Genomic DNA, 21,506 nt, shown 5'->3' on the forward strand with positions numbered 1-21,506 from the left:
TCAATAATAACTATCACTTTCTCATAAATCTCCAGCAGCTCTGAGGTACGCTTCTTGTCAAGACAGAATATCACCTCAGAGTGATTTCTGAGAGGATCTGACAGGGGGCGGGAATGACAGGGAGCGGGAACGGGAAGATCGCATCGCATTGCTACTATAACACGGCATGCGATGCGATTTCACTACGTTTGCGTACGTAATAAATCTGGGCGCCCTGCTAGGAAACAAGTACCCTTTATTACACACATGCACACCTCAATTTTACACCAATATACTTACCGACCCAGGGTCCAGCGCTGCCCTCCCTTCTCCAGAGCCAGCTCACCCCACAGCGGGGTGAGCTCTCTCAGAGTGACTGGAAAAGCCTCTCTCTGTAGCGCTGCCGCTGCCCGGCCTGCTGGTTGCTGATGGCAAGTTCCGGGTTGCGGCTGGGGGTAGGGGGGTCATTGGGTCACGGCCGGGATCATCGAGTCGTGGCCGGAGGTGGGGGGTAATCGTGTAGCGGTGGGGGGAAGGGTGTCATCAGGTCGCGGCTGGGGGGGTCATCGCCAGAAGTCTTCAGAGTAGTGCTGAGGCTCCCCGGGCGCGCTGTACCACCAGCCACTCTGACAGGCAGCCTGGGATGGTAGCCGCCAGCAGAGTGAGTGCCGGGGGCGGGCCCTGCAAGGGACATGAGTGGGAGAACACCAGCAAGAGCCAGCTGCTGCTGCTGCATCTAGACCCCATTAGTAGTAGTACTGCAGATGAGAGAGGCTCAGGCTCATCATCTCCTCCTCTGCTGTCCGCTGGCCTGGTGCACTGCACAATGCACATTTGTACCTCAAAGAGGTATGTAATGACTTGTTTGTGGCCCCCAGAGTGTATAACGTTTTATTTATATTTTATTTTGTACTTAATACCAAATACAATAGGCACTATGTATTACAGAGACCACGCCCACTTTTGTGGTGAGGCCACGCCCACTTTTATGATGGTACAACCACCGGCGCGCCCATGAGGTTGGGGAAGGGGATCTCCAGAAATCGATGATGTCTGAGGAGGCAACCCTAACTACAGCTGTGCACCAGCTAGGGAGTCTGAGAAATGTTACAGTTAGTAATGACTACAGCTGTGCACCAGCTAGGTGATTTGAAAAACGTGACAGTTAGTAATGACTACAGCTGTGCACCAGCTAGGTGATTTGAAAAATGTGGTCAGTTGGTTGATCTTGAAGACTGGTTTGGCCACACCTGTTCTAAGAGTTGGCCACACTCCCAGTAATGGCTGACCACACGTCTCTGGTGGCTGACCACACCCCCTCTGGTGGCTGAACATACTCTGTAAGCGTGGGCCCCTACCATTGTATTCCCCTGGTGGGCCCTTCAGTCTGTGGGAGACTACAGTATATTAGTCCTGAAAGGTATTTGTTCTTTATATAACTAAAATTGCAGTAAATCCTGGAAGTGCTTTATTGTGATCCTTATTATCCCGAATACCTCCTCTCCATCTCTTGCAAGTGACATATTCAGAAAAATAAATTAGATTCACAGCAGGCTGTTCTAGTTGAAACCTTAATCATTGAATCATTTTCTATACATCTAACAGTGTGTAAAATGGGATTTTGGGACATGTTTTATGTGAGTGGTGTCCTAGTGACAGTACAGTCCCTCTGAATAATGTATATATACGCTTCAGTCTTTGCAGTACATTATTCATTTTTACTTCCATAAATAATTTCTTCCTTAAGATGTGGACTTTATGGGCTTGTTTTGTTCTTTCTATGTGCCGCCGTCATGGCTCTCCTCCATTGCATGTCCTGGCTGTTGCCAGGCAACTGGGATGCTGTGTCACAACCAACTACACTCACCGATGGTCCCCGGGGTTGCCATTTTTAAAAAAAGGCAGTCAGGTCTACACAACTTTCCTGGTCCTGTTTCTGTGTACACTGGCCCTGTTCCTATGAAGTCTTGTGCTGATATTCCTCCTGATCCTTGGCGATGCCGTTTATACCTGGTTAATTCTGCATTACCATTGGTAACCACTTATTACTCAAGATGCTCAGTGGTGATCCTGCTACTGTATTGGGTCACCCTAAGAATTGTCCTGTATCTAGCTGCTCCAACTGTCCAGAGTTTAAGACCTGATGGCATCCTAAGTACCGGAAAGCGTATCAAACTTTAAGGAACCAATGCCTGTATTTTTTTCACAGAAACCTGACTGGGGTGGCTCTAGGGGATCTTATATTAATTATTTGGGTTTCATTACAGTTCTGATATTTTTTCGTTATATAATTCTTTGAATGCATTCTTTATTAAACTGTATGCATATAGAAAAAAATATATAAAACGCTATTATTATCCTACAATACAAGATAGCCACTTGCTATCCAAGATCACTGCATCTACGCTGGCTTATTGAATTGCAGTAAAATGCATCTTCAATTATAATACACCTGCCGTTGAGTTTGAGAAGTCTTTAAAGGGAATCACGACCAATCAAAGACATACTTATCAATTAACATGTTTCAGTGCCCATTACAGTACTTCAATACCCTATTGGCCAATCAGAGTCCCGCCATACTGCTTTCCTACATGAACCACTGTTTTCAAGTCTCCTGCTGCCTGGATCTGGCTTCCATTTATAAAGTTATGTTTTTGACTATGTTGGATGATGGGTAACATATGTACTAAAATGATTTCCTTAAATGTCTAGTGTGGTACCCCAAACCCCAAGTGCAGTCCAAGTCCCACCTGCCAATTTTCCCCCTTTTTTAATGTTTTGACAACAGGTCGACATGGAAAGATATTTTGTCTGTCAGCCATCTAGATAAGATAGAATTGGGAGGGACCCCAAAGAGTAACATTGTAGGATGGTGCTGGCCGCGATGGTGCTGGGACCGGCGTATGAGCAGTATCGGCCTTAGTACTGCGCATGCGCATATCCCATTTTCTATGGGCTGCAGCCAAAGCAGCCCATAAAGGCATCCCAGGGGGAGGGAACACCTCCCAATGGGAATGGCTTGGGTGACTGGCAGGGTGGACTTCCAATAGAAAGTCACTGCCAGTTACAGTGAAGCCAGAGGCAGTGATGGATTTTACACCCTGGGGAGGGTGGGTAAAAACCTCCACTGCTGTTCACACAAGCCATGAGAGAGCGAGAGAGAGACTCAGAGTGACCCCTGCTGGAGGCACAGGAAACTGAAAAGTAAATGCAGAAGAAAGTCACATCTCTGACATTGCAAAAAACGTGAGAAATGTAGATTTCACTAAAATGATACTTTTTCTGCAAGATAGGAAACATTCTCTGCACTGTAAATGAAAAAATAACTATGTATCAAGTTGAACTGCAGTCTAATGACATTTCTGCCGCGAATCACTGGTTAGTGGTATTATTTTGTCACCAATGTGTCTGATGTCGGTGGTACAAGGATTGTATACAGCATTGTAAAACTGATTTATAGACGCAGTCGTTGATGCTTTGTATCTCTGGTAATTCATACATAACTTTTCTAACATTTTATTCTTTACAAAAGTATTGTTCATTTACAAAAATATTGGAGTATACACCCACACGTGAAAATGAAAGGTTATCCAACTGCTAATGTAGCGCTTTTACACGTCTGGGTAGAAGTCTGATTCATGTTTTAATGATAGAGGATGTGAGAGGTACACCACGGCGTCTCCATGGAAACCACACAAAATGCACTCGGGGTACCACGCAAGACGGAAATCTCTTTAGTGCGTGGCCATCATCCAACGTGGACAGAAATATACTGTAATATTATAAACGGAAACATTTGTATAATGCAAAATGTTACTGAATAGTTTAGGTAAAGTTGGGGGAAAACAAACAAACGCATAAAGGCTGTGTAAAAACATCATCAGGTAAATCATGAATAATGTACATTGAAAGGCCTGTAAAATATTTCCAAGCATTCAGTACTTTCTTTTGCTGAGTTATTGATGATATATTAATAGTGTATTGCAGCTAAGTGCCTATGTAATGGGCTTAGTAAAACTGGTTCATTCTGCCTAAAGTTGCAAAAATGATTTAAGCCCCGTACACACGGGGGGAGATATATTGCCCAGGAATATATTGCTAGCAATATATTCCTGAGCAATATATTGCCCAGTGTCTCCTTTGCATCAGCGACCTGAGATGGTCGCTGATGAAAAGGAACCTCTGCTGGGGGAGCCGCAGAGGTAATTAGCTGGTCGCAGGAGCAAGCTCCTGCGACCAGCGATTACAATGGGGCAGAAAACGGGAGCGCGCACCCGGCGATTTATCGCTGGTGCGCACTCCAATCACTGGCAATATGGTCGCCTGCAACCATATTTCCAGCGATTATAGCCCCTATCGCCCCCGTGTGTACACAGCATTAGCCTCTTTTTTAACTGCAAAAAATGTTTTTCTCAATCAAATTTTTGAATACTCTGACCAAAAAAACTTATAAGTGGTTCTATAAAGGGAATATTTTTCAAATAGTATTTGCAAGATATCACCTGCAAACCCATTTAGGGGGTACCTTTAGTACCGCTCAGATATATGTACGGGGTACTGCAGCAGATATTGGATTCTGTGAAATTCCGTTTTAGATCCCAAAAGTAGCCCCCATAGTTTCTACAGACCAGCTATAATAAGGCCCACCAGCAGGGGGGGATGGAATCCTGGGCTCAAACAAAGATGGGGCCCAGCAGAACTTGCAGAATGGCAGCCAATCAGGAGCCACCACAATGGTGGCTCCTGATTGGCTGCTGGTCTTCAAGCTTCATATATGAGATGCCACTTGTTGCCTCCTGGTGATTTAGGTGCAATCAGCTGGTGGCACTGATCCATCCCAGACGGATGGGGGTCCTGCCTAAATGATCTGTCCCAGGCCCCCCAGTTTCTTATGGCAGCCCTGACAATAATGTAGAAATTACAGCGGCCACTAATGCCATCTTCAGGGGGCGACCACTGTTGCTCAATCTTTGTAGTTGCCTGTCGGAGTCCCTGTCCCTGCATGTTTTTTATATACATCCCGGAGAACCTGAAGTCATTGCTGCTATAATAAATCATACTTACAGGGTATAAAATCTAATAAATGAATAAATATATCCCTTAGTGAAATAAGTAAAACCAAACAAGTAAACATCTTTCCATCAGTACCGATGCTGTTTGTCATGTAATGTGATGATTTTTGCAGATGATCGCATATTAAATGACAATACCAGCGGACAGGTGTCCTAATCCTAAAACGCAACGGATTTTGCACTTGTTGAAGCTCATTTGTTTGCACATGTAATAAAATCATTTCAATACATATAAGAGTAAATTTAGTGAAGCTTCTGAAAATTAAAATAAGTGATATTGCCCATAGGAACCAATCAGATACTGTGGTGTAAATTTACTAAGGTCGGCCGTAAATGGGCGATTCCGGTATGAACGTTCTTGAATAGGATCGGCTGCAAATACGAACAGAGAATACAGAAAATTTACAAAGCTGCCGTATTCTCGGATTTCCCGATCAGGATGTCGTAGCATGATTCGGATTTCCCGATGTCGTATTTGGCTGCAGAATTACCAGCAGCCAAATACCTATGAGCCACCAGGAACACACGGATCAGTCAGATCTGTGCGATGCTACCCTGTGTAAAAGATAGGATAAATAAATATTAATGCCACAGCCAGGGGAGTCTTTTTATATAAGCTCCCCCGAAAAATTATCAACCTGTTTCTGGTCAGCCGGGACCCTGGGGGAGTGATGACCCTCCTAATAAAGGGGTCCTCTCTCCAGGGCACCCCTGGCCTGGGCTCAAGCCCAGGGCTGTCCCCGGTGCCCCGGGCGGTGGGCACTGGGCTGATGGCATGTAAAGTGTTAATTATAGAGTAATAAATATTGGGTTTTGTTGTGGAACTATAAGTCCCAGCAAGCCTCCCCCACATGCAGGGACTTGGCGAACCATAAGCCTCAGCATGCGGTGCATTAATGGGCCGACCGGGTCTTGTAGTTCTACAATAAAACCAATGTCCCAATAAATCACACACACGCACCTAGAAAAATAAAACTTTAATACTGTACACACTACAATCATCCATACATACTTACCTATAGGGTCCCCCATAGGCCTGTCCTCTTCTCCAGTAGAATTCCTTAGGGTACCTGAGAAAATAAATTATACTCACCAGCTCCTATGGCGGAGATCGTGTCCTCTTTGGTCCATGTAGGCATCCACGGGTGATAAAAAAAACAAACCGAGTAGCCCGACACCATATGAACTGAGGAGCCGCAAGTGTGTTTACACTTACAACTCCTCCCCCAAGACTGAGGGAATACATCTTTGACATGGGCATCTATGGTGGGAACAGCTCATAGAGGCCAATGTTAAACTTATGACATGGGTGTCTGTGGAGCTGCTAACAGCTCCACAGCCGCTCCCCCATAGCCCGCTCCTGATTGGCTTGAGGAGGACCTGGTGAATGACGTCTTGCAGCTCCTCAGTCGGTGGAGCGGGACACTCTTTTTTTTTTTTACACCTTAGGTACCCTGAGGATTTCTACTGGTTGTGTTGTAGAAGTACCAGACCCAGCGGGTCCATTAATGCCCCCATTCTGGGAATTGTGGTACTCTACTACCCTGCATGCGGGAGAGGCTCGCTGGGACTTGTAGTTCCACAACAAAACCCAACGTTTATTATTTTATTTTTAACAATTTTACATGCCATCAGCCCAGTGCCCACCGCCCAGGGGCACCAGGGACAGGCCCGAGCTAACCAGCCACAGATTGATACTTTGGCCGGGGGACCTTGTATAAAAGTGTCCACGGGCTGTGGCATTAGCCTGCTGGCTGTTTGAGCCTGGTGCTAGTTGCTAAAATAGGGGGACCCCTACTTGTGTTGTCCCCTGTATTTTGGGAACCAGGACTGGACCATGAGCCTGGTGCTGGCTATAGAATACAGCGTAACCCCAGATTCACGTTGCGTGTGCCATAGACGCATGACCAAAATGTGGGAGTGTGGCCTATACTCGCGCCGCACCCGTGAGGTGCGTCTGTTTTCGCCGCTGTGGGGACATTGCCGAATATGCCCCCCAGCCCCCTCTGTCTCCAGGAATAGACGCTGTGCGCATGTACTGTGTTTGACTTGCAGCAATAACGCTGCTCTTTCTCCTGGTGGTGGTGGTAGCCCCACCCCTCAGTATCCCATCACATGCTCAGGGGACGGGGCGGCACAAGCAGGGCTGTTTAGAGGATGGTTCGGCCAATGTATTGCAAGGGGGTGTGGCCTAATGTAAGTAGGCATGACCATGCAAAAACAAAGAAAGTCCTGTGCACTACAGGGGGCACCATTGCGCAGATGTAAAGATGTGAAGGGGGAGGAGGGAGTGGAAACCCCACAGATTGGCCCAAGGTAATTAGTACCTGCACCCCCTCTTGTCACCACTGGGCACAAGGGGAAAATGCTCTGATCCTGGAAGCAACAGTTGGTGGTCTTAAAATAATTTTCATTGAGGGTAAATCTCTAACACGGTAGATTACAACAGTCTGCCATCTTCCATGTCTTGATTCCATCAGTGTTCCACCTAAATTTTGGGAATCTTGAACTGTTATAAAATCAGACACTTAAAAAAAACTCCATAAATTTTGTTGAAAAATTCACTCATTTAAAAAAAAAAAAAAGTTGCATCAGGCCCCATCCCGGATTGAGGGCCCGGAAGCTTAAGGTGGCCATACACCTGTACTTATGGCCCATTATCACACAATTCTGACCGATTGGGTTGATACATCGTGTGAAAAGTGCCATACAGTATCTTATGTATTTTACCTCCGAATCCTATACCATGTGCGGTTCCGTGCGGATTGGATCGGAACCAGATATCGCCATGGCCGCCACAGGGTTTTGTAGGTTTTTGTGTCAGTCAATGTCAGGGCATTCGATACATTGTATACAAAAGAAGGCATGCCGTGTATCCTGTGCAATCCTGCCGCCCGGGAGCCCGTCGAGCAGTTGGCGGGGTGCCACATGCGAGATACTCATTCAATAACTAGCACCAATGTATGGGAGACCTTCAGTCGTTTCGTAGAAAATCTGCCCCTGGCACCCACCAGTATACACATGTGGCCTACCAGGGATCTGTCTGAGCTCAAGGCCGTAACTGTACTTATAATATTCCCAAATGTAAAATCAGGAAAAATCTGAGGAAACATTGCCACTTACTGTACGCTCGCTTAGGGCGCCGATAAGCTCAGTGAAAATGAGTTGGCAGGTGGCACCTTGGCATCCATAGTTATTGCTCACTTGTGGGCTGTTCTGTTCTACAGCATCAGTAGCTGAATCCAATTCATACTGTGTATTGCAGACACGTTCTCTGGCTCATCTCCATATATAACCATTAACACATCTCCCTACTCTCCTACAGCTGCAGTGTCTATAGATCAGGGGAAGCGATGTACTGTATGAATGTTGCATGTAAATGATGTGTATGTATAATAGGATATACATCATCACATTACATACCTCCCAACTGTCCCCGATTACAGCAGGACTGTCCCGCTGATTGGACGTTATCCTGTTGTGTCACTTGTGGGTTCCCGCGGGTGGGGAGGGGGAGCCAGCGATCACCGCTACTGCTCAGCAGAGCAGCCGGTGATCTTTGAATTAGGGATGGCCATCAACCATTGATGATTAGAAATCATCGATGGTTGATGGTCAAATACATTTGCCATCGATTGAGGAGAACCTGATGGTTTACCTCGATCGATAGCACAGCAAAACCGCTATTTTGTTTTTTTCTCAAAGTGCCGTGACACGGAGCATAGCCCCACCCCCAGGAACCCCCGCCCCCATGTTTTAATTGGCCCACAGGCCAATCAGTCAACCAAAATTGATGACCACCGATAGGTAAAAATATTGATGGTCACCTATAGCATATTTTAACACCATCGATAGCCATTTGTACTATCGCCATCGATGGGAACCATCAATGGCAATGGCAACGATGGCCATTCCTACTTTGAATAGATGTAACGCGCTTACAGTATATTCAGGAGAGCCAGGGGCTGCCCTGCTGCTCAGGGAGCGTTGGGCACGCCCACCAAAACGATGACAACGGCAGGTTGCGGCTCTAGGTCACGCCCTCTCCACCAGATGCCACACCCACCCATCTTATATCTTTGCCCTCAGTTTTGTACAACGCACAGCGCTACTGCCTAGAGATACTGTATACTGACGTGTTCTGGCGGACACTCATAAATATTAAGGATCCTCCGAATGAATAAATGAGAGGTCACAGCAGAAATCTTCATATCTGTTTTCAATAGGCGCTGCAATAATTGGTCCTGGCAGCTAACGTTATACAGTGCAGCAGATTATTATCCCACCTGGAAATCTTTTATGTAGAATTTATTTATTTTTATAGGTTTTGTAGTTTGTATAATCCCTGTAATCAGAGCGTGTTTGCTTTATTTTGTCAGTGTCATTATTGTTTAAAAAATAAAATATTGTGTTGTTATATAGGGAAAACATTTCCCATTTATTTCCGTAGCTGGTGTGACCCCTTTGCACAATGTGTCCCAATACGTTATACTCTCTCATATGGTAATATGTTATATATTCAATCCGCAATATCCATAGAATGTCATATATATATATATATATATATATATATATATATATATATATATATATATACTTACTGTCGTGGTGATGTATTGTAATATTTGATTTTAGTCAACATTCATTATGCAGGATTATAAACAAAGTGTGACATTTAAAAAAGACAATTAGAAAAAAAGACGAACTTTTGGAACCCTGCACCCCATAATAACCTCCATTGTAGTGACGAAATAAACAGACTTAACCCTTTCTGTACACATTGGGCCCAATTCAGACCTGATCACCACTGTACGAATTCGCACAGCGTCTGACTATCGATGCACTGTGCATGCGCACGGCCATGTGTGATGTCTGCTAGCAAAGAAATCCTGCTGCTTTTTCCTGATGATGGCCGTTTGCAAGGTGAGGGACAAGATGGCCGGCGGCTGGGGGTGCTAACCGGCCATTTAGTGCAAAATAGAACCATAGGTGTGCCATAAAAAATGTATCAAGCTTAGGGATGGCCATCGTTGTCTTTGCCATAGATGCTACCCATCAATGGCAAAAGTGCAACTGGCCATCGATGGTGCATATCTTTGCAATGGATGACATCGATGTTCAATCATTGTCTTTGACTGATTGGGAAAATAGAATACGGGGGCGGGGCTTCAAAGGTGTCCTGGGCGAAGCTATGCTATGTGTCCCAGGAAAAAGCAAAACAAAACTATTCATTTAAGCTTGACATCGATGGCGGGAAACCATCTGGTTCTCCCCCATCGATGTCCAAACTTTTTTGTCATCGGCCATCAATGTTTTATAAACATCGATGGTCGATGGCATCCCTAATTCAAGCTTCAAATAGTGATAAAGTGGAGAGTGATAAACTACCAGGGAATCAACTCCTAACTGCTGTTTTTCAAACCCAGCCTGTAACATGGCAGGTAGTAGCTGATTGGCTGGTTGTTTACCTCTCTCCATTTTATCACTTTTTGAAGCTTAGTTCATCAGGCCCCTAATGACTTATGAAGCTTTTGGAAGTTTTTCATTTGATTAATTGATACATTGTTATTAAGGGATGAGGTCAAAATCCCGACAAGGTCAAAATCCCGAATGGGTCATAATACCGACAAGGGCAAAATCCCGACAAGGACAAAATCCTAACATTTAAAATCCCGACAAGGTCAAAATACGACATATAGAATGTACAGGTGAAACTGTCTCCATGACTTTGGGTCGATAGGTCGCGAGGTCGACATGGGTTTTTTCACTGTTTTTTGAGCCGACATATGCTGACAGGCTGTATTTCATGCCCTACCATCCACTAGGGCATGGTGGGAGAATAAAATAGTGTGAAGAATCGTGAGCGAAGCGAGGGGCTGCGGTTCATGTCGACTGTGTCGACATTCGGGTAAAAAAAAACTGAAAAAACCCATGTCGACCTCGCAACCTGTCGACCTAATGTCATGTTGACAGTTTCACCTGCACATTCTATATGTCAGTATTTTGACCATGTCAGGATTTTAAATGTCGGGATTTTGTCCTTGTCTGTATTTTAAATGTCGGGATTTTGTCTTTGTCGGTATTATGACCCATTCGGGATTTTGACCCTGTCGGGATTTCATACCGAATCCGTTATTAATGGGGCAGGGACAGGGGGCTTGTTGTCTTGAAAACAAGACACTGAGCAATATATTGCTCCATGTGTACAGAGCTTAAGTCGACAGTCAATCACCATTGACTCATGAAAAAAGACGACATGGGCTATGTTGCTGTGGACAAAAGGTTGACACAAGCAATAGGTTGACATGTCAATGAACAACACAGGAAGAGTTAAGGTGCCCATACACGCTGCAATTATCGCATGCGTTTTGAACTTTTAAAGTTCAAAACGCTTTGCATCAGCTTAAATCGCACCGTGTACCTGCTGGGATGCGATGTGCGTTCCCACAGGTACAATATTGTAAAGCACAGAAAGTATCTGCAGTCAGTACTTTTTGTGCTTCATTGCATCACATCGTATCAGTTTTGGAGTACATGCGATGCGATGTCCATTAGTGACTATTAACTTTAGAAAAAAAAAGATGCTGAAATCGCATCGCACCCGCACAGGACAGTACATCGCATCCCATCCCCTTCCAGTGCCAAAATCGCATGGCACCTTAAAGTTCAAAACGCACGGCACATGAATATCGGTGCGTGTATGGGCACCTGTAGACACGAGTTCTTCATGTTTTTTTTTTTTTAAACCGGCTTCTTCTTACATCACAATCCAAGCGGGCACAGGGGTAGATTATACCAGTGTGCCCAGCGCAGCGAGGCGCCGTTCCCGGAGCACGGACTGAGGGCTACCACGCCAAGTCGCTGATAGCATTGCGCACAGATACATGCGGTGTCAATGGGTGTTCCTGGGGAAGATATACTAAGCCTTGAAAAGTGGAGAGAAATAAAGTACCAGCCAATCAGCTCCCAACTGTCATGTTACAGGCTGGATATAAAAAGGGACAATTGGGAGATTTTTGGCTGGTTCTCCAGTTTATCACTTTCCAAGGCTTAATGCATATGCCACTCTGAGTGGGTGGGTGGGTGGGGTGGTGGTGGGGTGACTGGCCAGATCTTAGTGTGGCGCATCTAAATGCCACCAGAGGTCAATACATCTATAGCACAGGCGGTTTCAAACATTTAAATAAGATGAGTGGTTAGGAAAAGGTTAAACATGTCATAAGAAATAAATACTCTAACATAATAGATCCAGTACTGCACTTTCTAAGCTCACAATCTCCCACTTCATGGTAAGGTTCCTGTCTCTTCCTCCTGGAAGCTGCTCTCTGGTCCATTGCGATGTTTGAGGGTTCAGAGCCACACAAACAGTAAATGTGGTAGAAGAAGCTGGTACACTGGGCATGTGCTGCAGCTCTGCTCTGTCCCTTACACTGCATGGTGCGGTGGCAGCTTTACTTATCATATTATATACCAGTGCTACTGTTGTCATAATTTAAGGCACTTGCCAAGAGGAGGGGGATTTTCCGGGCAACAAAAACACCGCCCCCCCTCCCCCCCAGCACTTACCTATGCTCCCGGACAAATAATGCTGAACATTGACTGGTTTAGGGAATGACAAGCGGAAGAAGATTCAGTTCTATTGTGATCACATTCAAATTTCAATTTCTCCTTCAAATTTTTCAAAAGTTTTTGTTCAGGTGAGAAAAATAATCTGCAAAATATTTTTTTTTTCTTTCTTTTTTTAAATTGTTAAAAGGACCTAGAACTGTATTTTTTTTTTTTTAGCCTCTCATTATAATAGATACATTGAGGTTTATTCCAGATGTTTGTCACATTTCAATGCCAGACACTCGCATCCTCCCTGGGAACAGCCAATGAGATCTCCCATCCTAAAAGGCGATAGCTACAAACAGCTGTCACTGTAGCAATCAGAATTGCTGCTGGAGCGCTTTCTGACTGTGCGCACACACACACAGACACACACACACACAGTCACACACACACACAGATTATGTATATTGTAGAGTGGATCACAATTCTTTCTGTACCCTCATTTGCATATCTCCTCGTTACTGCCCAAACCTTCCACTACACTGGGAAAAATGCTAATTATATTCTCGCTAATCCTATTTAATGCAGATGTTCATCCAAACTGACGTCCCCTAATATCATACTCATATAGTTTGCTATAACAAGTGTATACAACTTTGCATCGGTTTAATGGCGTCCATACACTTGTGCGATGGTATGCGATGCGATATCGCGCTGCGATTTCTTTTGAAACTCCCCTTGCTCGCTTCTCAAGTGCTTTTTCTTTTTTTTCGATGTGCATACAATCATGCGATAAATTGCATGCACCTTGCGACCTGAAATCGGGTGATGGAATGAGGGCTGGGCTATCTGGGGGGGGGGGGGGGGGGGGATATAACCCAGCAGATCGGATTTAAACACATATGCGATGCGAGAAAATATTATGTGCAGCCCAAAATATCTTGAGATGCAAGGTTCGACCAACGTGCTCATGCATCGCGGCCGGTGACACATGCGATTGGCGTGCAATTTGTCGCTGCGATTTGTCGCTGCAGCATGATTGTACCCGATATCTCACAAGTGTATGGGCTGCATAAGATGTCGATAATGCATTAATCAGTTCCAGCCCAGCGGCTCAGCCGTAAACCTGTGTATTATTAATAGCATTTCTCCGCTCCTTGAGGTTATGCTGGTGAGCCGTACTCCGCAGGACATGACCACAGAATATACTTATGTAGTATTCCTGCAGCAGGGTCTGTAATAAGGTCTGTTGCTGCCTCGCAGACTTGGATCCTGCCTGGAATGATCTGGTTTGTGAATGAAGGGAACGGTAGTGAGTTCTCCCATTGCAGCGCCTGTCCTCTGTGGGCACGCACAGCTGTGTGGGTTCTTGTGTCAGGCTGGAGGAGCAGGGTCTGTACACAGCACATACTGTAGCTGGCTCTTCTCGCAGAATTAAAGTGATGCCATTGATTTTACCATCTTACTGGGGGAAGCCTCTGGTGGATGCACGCTGAAGGCTTCCCTGCAGATATTTCACTCTCGCAACTGCTGGGTCTTGCAGTAAGTCACTGGCTGGTTACCAAATCAGGAGCTGCAGTATTTTGATTTCAGTGGTGGAATTAAAGGAAAGCCACTTCAGCGGGCACTGGGAACCTCTGTGACTGTGCCTGGTGGGCACCTACATCCTCTTTTATAATGGGCTAATTGGTTCTACTGTACTGTGTATACTACCTTATTTTTTTCCCTGCCACACCGGCTGTGTCGTTGGTTTCTCCTCAGCTGCTCTGCCCATGGAACCAGGGGGGGAACACTGTGTTTTCTGATCCATACTGCATCACTGATTCATCAGCTGAGAGGGAGAGATGTCTGAATGGACCCCGGCGATAATCTGCGTTGTGCTGAAAGCTGTCTCCTGACGTGGGACATAGGAGGCTGGTGATGCCCTGTGACCTGGAGGGGTTACCTGCGAAGATGTTGCGGCACTAGAGGAAATGCCCCCTGTTGCTAACAGCTACCGCCGGCCTCTGTACACCAATGATTTGCCACTGCAAAGTCGCTTGCAGCAACAACACTTTGTCGTTGATGTTCGGCTGCAAGGTAAGGGCCGGTGTCTTGCTGGATCGGCATGCGTCTCCCAGTAGGGGGCATGTATGGTGGCACAGGGCTGGCGCGGTGTACGCCGGGGAGGAGGGGGATAGTAAGGTCCTGGTGGCACAAAATTCAGTAGAAAGTTGTTGTTTTTTGTTTTTGCAATAAATTGTGGCATGTTTTTGGTGTAGCGGTGTCGGTGGGGTGTGTGTGTGTGTGTGTGTACCGAGACTTGGAGAGAGATAAAGTTGAGAAAGAGGGGGAGGTGTACAGAGCCTTGGAGAGAGGTAAAGTGGAGAAAGAGGGGGAGGTGTACCAAGACTTGGAGAGAGATTAAGTGGAGAAAGAGGGGGAGCTGTACAGAGCCTTGGAGAGAGGGGGAGGTGTACTGAGACTTGGAGAGAGAGATAAAGTGGAGAATAAAGGGGAGGTGTACCAATACTTGGAGAGAGGTAAAGTGGAGAAAGAGGGGGAGCAGTAACTAGACTTGGAGAGAGCTAAAGTGGGAGAAGCGGTCCATACTGTAGTACTGAGACAGATGTATTATGCTTTGGAGAGGGATTAAGTGGAGAGAGATAAAATACTAGTTGATCTGCACCTAATTGTAATTTTTTCACATACCTTAACAAGGCAGTTAGGAGCTGATTGTCTGGTACTTTATCACCTTACTTTATCACTCTCTGCAGCTTAGTACTGTACATCAGACGGCTTTAATAAACTTTATTTAAACTTTGCTCTAGTTTTACCCAAACTCCTCCCTCTTTTCCTGCTTCTTTAGAATAATCCTAAATTCCGCTCTATATCACGCTTCCATATCCTCTGCTCTCCTTCCCTGCGGATGATACCATGTCCTTTTCCCATTACCTGCCTATTAATATACACAGTGCTGTACTCTGGCGGTCTAAATAAGTTTCCTGTCCCTTTGAATATCCACAAATATAACTTGTGCAGCTTACAGATGGCCATTGTTACCATTCCCATCGATGGTTGCCATCGATGGCAATCGTGCAACTGGCCATCGATAGTGTTAAACTATGCAATGGATGACCGCCGATGTTTTTACCTATCGATGGTCATCCATTTTTTTTCGACTGATTGGCCTGTGGGACAATCAAAACAGGGGGGCGGGTTTCACGGGGTGTCTGGGGGCGGGGCTATGCTCAGTGTCCCGGCACTTTGAAAAAAAAAACATCGGTTTTGCTGTGCTATGGATGGAGGGTAACCATCTGGTTCTCCCCCATCGATGATAAAAGTATTCGACATTGGCCATAATAATCCATCAATTGATTTAAAATCATCGATAGTCTTGGCCATCCCTAGTGTAGCTTCTGTGTACTAGATCCAGTCTGCACCTTACCCAGCTTTAAAGTAGCTTAGAACATACTGTTTGACTCAGGGCCCTCCAGCCGTAGAGCACTACAAATCCCAGCATTTCTTGCCACGGTGTTGCTGTTGTGGCATGTTAAACCTCTGTCGGGTGTGCGGTGTGGCCCCCCTGGACAACAGGGGCCCTTGTCCACACCTCCCAACAGTCCCGATTTTATCGGGACAGTCCCAATTATCAGGGCCTGTCCCGCTGTCCCTCCCGCGGCCGTCAGTGTCCCGCGGTGAGGGGGGGCTGTTGGGAGAACCCCTGTCAGCTGCTAAGCAGCGGGGAATAAACGCTGTGCGCAAGCGCACAGCGTCTATTCCCGCAGCCAGGGGCCTGGGGGCATGGCCAGAGGCTCACAGAGCCTCTGAGTCATGCCCCATATCGTCAAAGTCCAGTGGCATCGAGAGGGGTGGGTACTTTTTTACCCAGGCCCGGGTCTGATGGAGGGGCACTGGTCTCCCCCCGTTGCAGAGAGCCATGCTGTAGGGAGATAGATGATAGCACAGCCTCTCTCCCCAGCTCAGCATATGCTGCTCAGTGCCCAGGCTGAGCTGGGGAGAGGGGCAGCTGCAGTGGCAGCCTGTCCTCTCTCCCTCTCGTTAATTTTTTTTCATGGGGCTTGGCCACGCCCCTCACAGAGGCCCCTCCCCAGCCAGTGGCCACGCCCTCCTCCCAGCAGGCATTTCATCTTCCTCACTATGGGGGAACTGTACCAAGCCTTATATAGAATCAAGGTAGAAATGTTTCCTACAGCAACCAATCAGCTTCTGTCCTTTCAAAGACTGTGCTACATAAATGACAGTTGGTTGGTTTGGGCAACTTCTCCGGTAGGACAGAGATACAGTATTTCAGAGCTTTAACTCTCTCCATATCCTGAACAATCACAGCCCTTATCTCTCTCCAAGACTTGATACAGCTCACCCTAAATGTTTCTGCAGTTAAGCACTACCACAGTCTTATCATTTAGATCCATTCCCTACAGTTTATGCCAGGATCCCGTTATCTTGGAAAATATATATTTTTAAAATATCAATGTAAGATCCATAATTTTAGCCTTATTCACAGGTTTCTGTAGATAATATACATATTCATGTAATATACATTTATGTGCATTTCGGGACGTGCACCATCTCTACAGCACTGTTAGTTCGGCCTTTGATAATGCAGATTATTCTGCTCACGGCTTTGGACAGCTATATCCCTGATGCTCTGTGGCAATGCTCCAACGGCCTCGGCTATCTGCGTACAACAACATATATTTTCTGCTGGGTGACAGGGACGGCGATGCTGCAGCACGTGACCTCGGAGACCTCGCAGTCAGCTGTATCGGCCCAAAGAAATGCTCACAAAGAGGTTACAGTCATTCGGGCCCAAAAACATTGTAGATTATGATTGGGGAGGGGTAGACTGCACAGCTTAATTCCAAACATAATGACAGGTGCTACCATGCTGAGACTCATAGTTCCACACGGAAATAGGAAATTGCAGGTGCACACCAAGCGCTGCTTATAACAATAGTATTAGTAAAGTTACAATGTAATGTAGAGCAATAAGGAGGGGCTTGGAATCATTTTGGTGTAACAAAAATATAGGCCCACCCATTTTTGTGTAGGGTGAATATAGTAATTTTTGTGTAGGTGGGATACTAGTCATTTTTGTGTAGGGTGGATACTAGTCATTTTGGTGTAGTGTAGATACTAGTCATTTTTGTGTAGGGTAGATACTAGTCATTTTTGTGTAGGTGGGATACTAGTCATTTTTGTGTAGGGTGGATACTAGTCATTTTTGTGTAGGGTGGATACTAGTCATTTTTGTGTAGGGTGGATACTAGTCGTTTTTGTGTAGGGTGAATATAGTCATTTTTGTGTAGGGTGGATACTAGTAATTTTTGTGCAGGGTAGATACTAGTCATTACTGTGTAGGGTGGATACTAGTCATTTTTGTGCAGGGTAGATACTAGTCATTATTGTGTAGGGTGGATACTAGTCATTTTTGTGCAGGGTAGATAATAGTCATTATTGTGCAGGGTGGATACTAGTCGTTTTGGTGTAGGGTGAATATAGTCATTTTTGTGTAGGGTGGATACTAGTCATTATTGTGTAGGGTGGATACTAGTCATTTTTGTGTAGGGTAGATACTAGTCATTTTTGTGTAGGGTGGATACTGTACTAGTCATTTTTGTGCAGGGTGGATACTAGTCATTTTTTGTGTAGGGTAGATACTAGTCATTTTTGTGTAGGGTGGATACTGTACTAGTCATTTTTGTGTAGGGTGGATACTAGTCATTTTGTTGTAGGTTACATACTGGTAGTTTCAACATCATATCGGTCGGGATTCCGGCGCCGGACTCCTGGTGGATGCCGGTGTCTGTATCATGGATGTCCTGACCACTGGGATGCTGAATATAATAATGCTGTACTTGAACTAGTAAATTAATGTAACCCCCCCCCACCCCACCCCATTCCTCCACATCTACCAACGTTTGGGGAAGGATATAATGGGTTTTGAGTCTGGTGGCCGTGTGGACTGCTGGCTGATCCCTGCATTTTTTAAAGGAGCAGTCATTTACAAGACATGGTTTACCCTGTAAATGACTTCCCCTTTAAAAAAGTTCAGCCGGCATCCCGCACATCTGCCGGACCCGCAATACACCCGGCCTATGGTATGAGCGATCTCAACTTTCACCTCTTCTCTGCTGGTTTTCCAAAACATCACAATTTGTATATTGACCATGTAATATATTAGAGAGTGGTTTCTAATGGTGCTTTATTAAACGGTGTTTACCTGGCGTTTTATTCCAACGGTTTGTAATCTGCCTAAAACAAAATTGCATAAAACTTTGGCTCTACAAAACTGCCCCATAGCAATTCCTGTCCCGCGTGTTTATAGCCAGGCTGTGACTCATGTTACTCCTCAGTACAGTAAATCAATATGTTTGTGTATGTGTGCACTGTCCATGGAGCATTACAATTCAGTAATTTGCAATCAATTCAGGCGGCGAAACTTGCTGACGACTTCATCCATGAGTCATTATATCCTAGTCTAGCTCTTTACTTTGATCTCTAAGCTCCTGAGACAGTGCTAGAAAGACCCCTAGACGTTTTATTAAACGTGATGTACTGTAGTTTATGTGATGCTTAGTATTAGTACTGTATCTGGTAGCCAGCTGCTATTGTCCCTTTATTGTAATCAAGGCCCTGTTTTCTGCGCACAGTCAGTGCCGGTGCAAGGCACCAGAGAGCCCCAGGCGGGGGCGGGGGGGGGATGCTCCGGTGCCGTCCACGGCCGCTTACTACTCACCGGGCGGGCTGCTGCGTCCTGGAACAATAGATTAGGTGCCCGGGGAAGCGGGACCGGGTCACATCACGCACAGCAGGAGCCTGGAGTAACGGGTGGGATAGGTGGCCTGTGCCGGAAATTACGGTCACAGCTCCTCTTCAGCCCCTGGCCCGCAGCTGCCATTGCTCCGTTGCTGCTGAGCGGCCAGGCGCTGATTTGGCATTTTTCACCGGTGGGGGGGGGGGGAGTTGCGGCGACCTCAATGGCTGGCGCCCTATGCAAATGCCTACAGCTGCCTAGTGGTGGTGCCAGCCCTGCCCACAGTACATTACAGATTCTCATTCATTATAAGACAAATACTTACACACAATGAGGGAGTTGCACTCTAACCGTTAATTACGATTGAGTCACCTTCGATGTTAGATGTCTTCGGACTTAGATGATATCGACGCAGATTTCGGTATTGTGACGATCGTCCAATGTGTGTACCTGTCATTGCGTGCTCCCACAGGTCACATGCGCCATTGTCTGGTTGGCCAGGCAGCACGGCCCAACCTGGGGAATTCGGGTGCGATCTGGTGCAGTGTAAGGAAGGACGGAACGGGATATTCTTCTTTCAGTCACTACATCACTTAGCGTGTGGCAGCAATATGGCATGGTGCAGGGTGAAGGAAATTCGATGGTCATCCTAGTGTGTACCCAGTTTAACCCACTGAATCACAATAATGGGGAGGGTTAGGGTAAGGCTGTGTGGGGAGGGTTAGGCTGCAAACACGGAGTGTTAGGGGATAGGGGGAGGGGTTAGACAGAGGTGGATTAAGATCTCATGGGGCCCTAGGCAAGATACCAGTTTGGGGCCCACCTCCCTCCAAATAGCCATAGCACTATATTTTGCTGCTGGTTGCAGGCGGCAGGGATAGAGGACTGTACTTATCAGTATTCTACCGATAAATGCTCAACTGCATGAACATCGGCATTGTGTACAAACATCAGGCTCCATTCATACACCCTCCCGCCCTCTACGGTCGGCTGACGACTGTCGTCTCTCCTCCACCCTGATCACTGCTTCCCATGCTAGAGTACAGGACTTTGCCCGTGCTGCACCCCTTCAGTGGAACGCACTCCCTCGCTCTATTAGACTCTCCCCGACCTTCCAAAGCTTTAAACGGGCACTGAAAACTCACCTATTCATCAAAGCGTACCCTTCCACTGCAATAAACCAGCCGGTTCTCCGACCCCTTGCCTGTTTACATCCTGCTATCTAGCACCACCCACTTGCTTACACCTCTTGTATTCTGTCTGTCTCCCCTTCCTACTAGATTGTAAACTCCTCTGAGCAGGGCCCTCTTTCCTCCTGTTGTCAAAGCCCACTTCTCTTCACATGTCACTCACAGCTCTCCTTTACTCCAACACTCCGTGACCATCTTCATCTGCATACTCATCTCCATCATTGGCCTCAAGCCTCTAGTTGTATGTTGATTGAGTCCTCACTACTTACATTTAAGCTATAATGTGTATTGAACTGTGGCGCTCTTTATTTGTACTGTATTTTTGTTATTTATTCAATGTTATGCCAAGCTTTGTCTCCCTGTATTGTTCCTTTGTACGGCGCTACGAAACACTTGTGGCGCCTTATAAATAAAATAATAATAATAATAATAATCAGGCTCTGGGTCTTTTGGAAGTAGGATTAATACCTGTGTCACATTTACAGTAACCTGACTGTCCACATAGAGTGGATGAGACCAGTTTGTGTGCCCAAACACTATCAAAGAACATCAAAGGGACTTTGGGAGTGTGGGACATCATGCAGTAGTCGAACACCGCTTCTCTCGGACCATTTTGGATGCCCAAGATATCTTTGTGGGTCCCCTTGGGACCTGTTGGGCCCTAGGTGGGTGTCTAGATTGTCTTGTTGAAAATCCAGCTCTGGGGTCTGTTGACCATCGGCTTCCCCACCGCCGGTATCCCGCTTATTCCAGGTGATGAAACTTGCACACCGTTTCTGATGTTGCTTCTGCGGCCTTTGTGTCTGTATAAGATAGTGTTGTACAGTAAGCTGTGGTTATATATACGGACACTGGGCATGGAACTTGTAGGTTCCCACAATCTCTGGTCTAAGGTGCATACAGTAGATATTGAGCAGCCAGTGGTGTGAGGTCCTGAAAGGACTATAGATACAA

General features: G+C 46.0%; 1 protein-coding gene across 9 annotated transcripts in view; it reads left to right on the plus strand.

Annotated features, from left to right (window-relative positions):
- DLG2 (discs large MAGUK scaffold protein 2) overlaps window positions 1-21,506 on the plus strand; it is an 895,737-nt gene that overhangs the window by 300,953 nt on the left and 573,278 nt on the right. Inside the window, exon 1 of one of the 9 annotated variants that reach the window (XM_083170307.1) lies at window positions 13,858-14,681. The exons of the other annotated variants lie outside the window; for them this stretch is intronic. Coding sequence (XP_083026433.1) covers window positions 14,619-14,681 — 63 coding nt within the window. The 5' untranslated portion in view covers window positions 13,858-14,618. Of the gene's footprint in view, window positions 1-13,857; window positions 14,682-21,506 lie in introns of those variants that run through there. 9 annotated transcript variants of the gene reach the window in all.

This window comes from Crinia signifera, chromosome 2 (genome assembly GCF_055691185.1).
Source record: "Crinia signifera chromosome 2, ASM5569118v1, whole genome shotgun sequence".
Taxonomy (NCBI): Eukaryota; Metazoa; Chordata; class Amphibia; order Anura; family Myobatrachidae; genus Crinia; species Crinia signifera.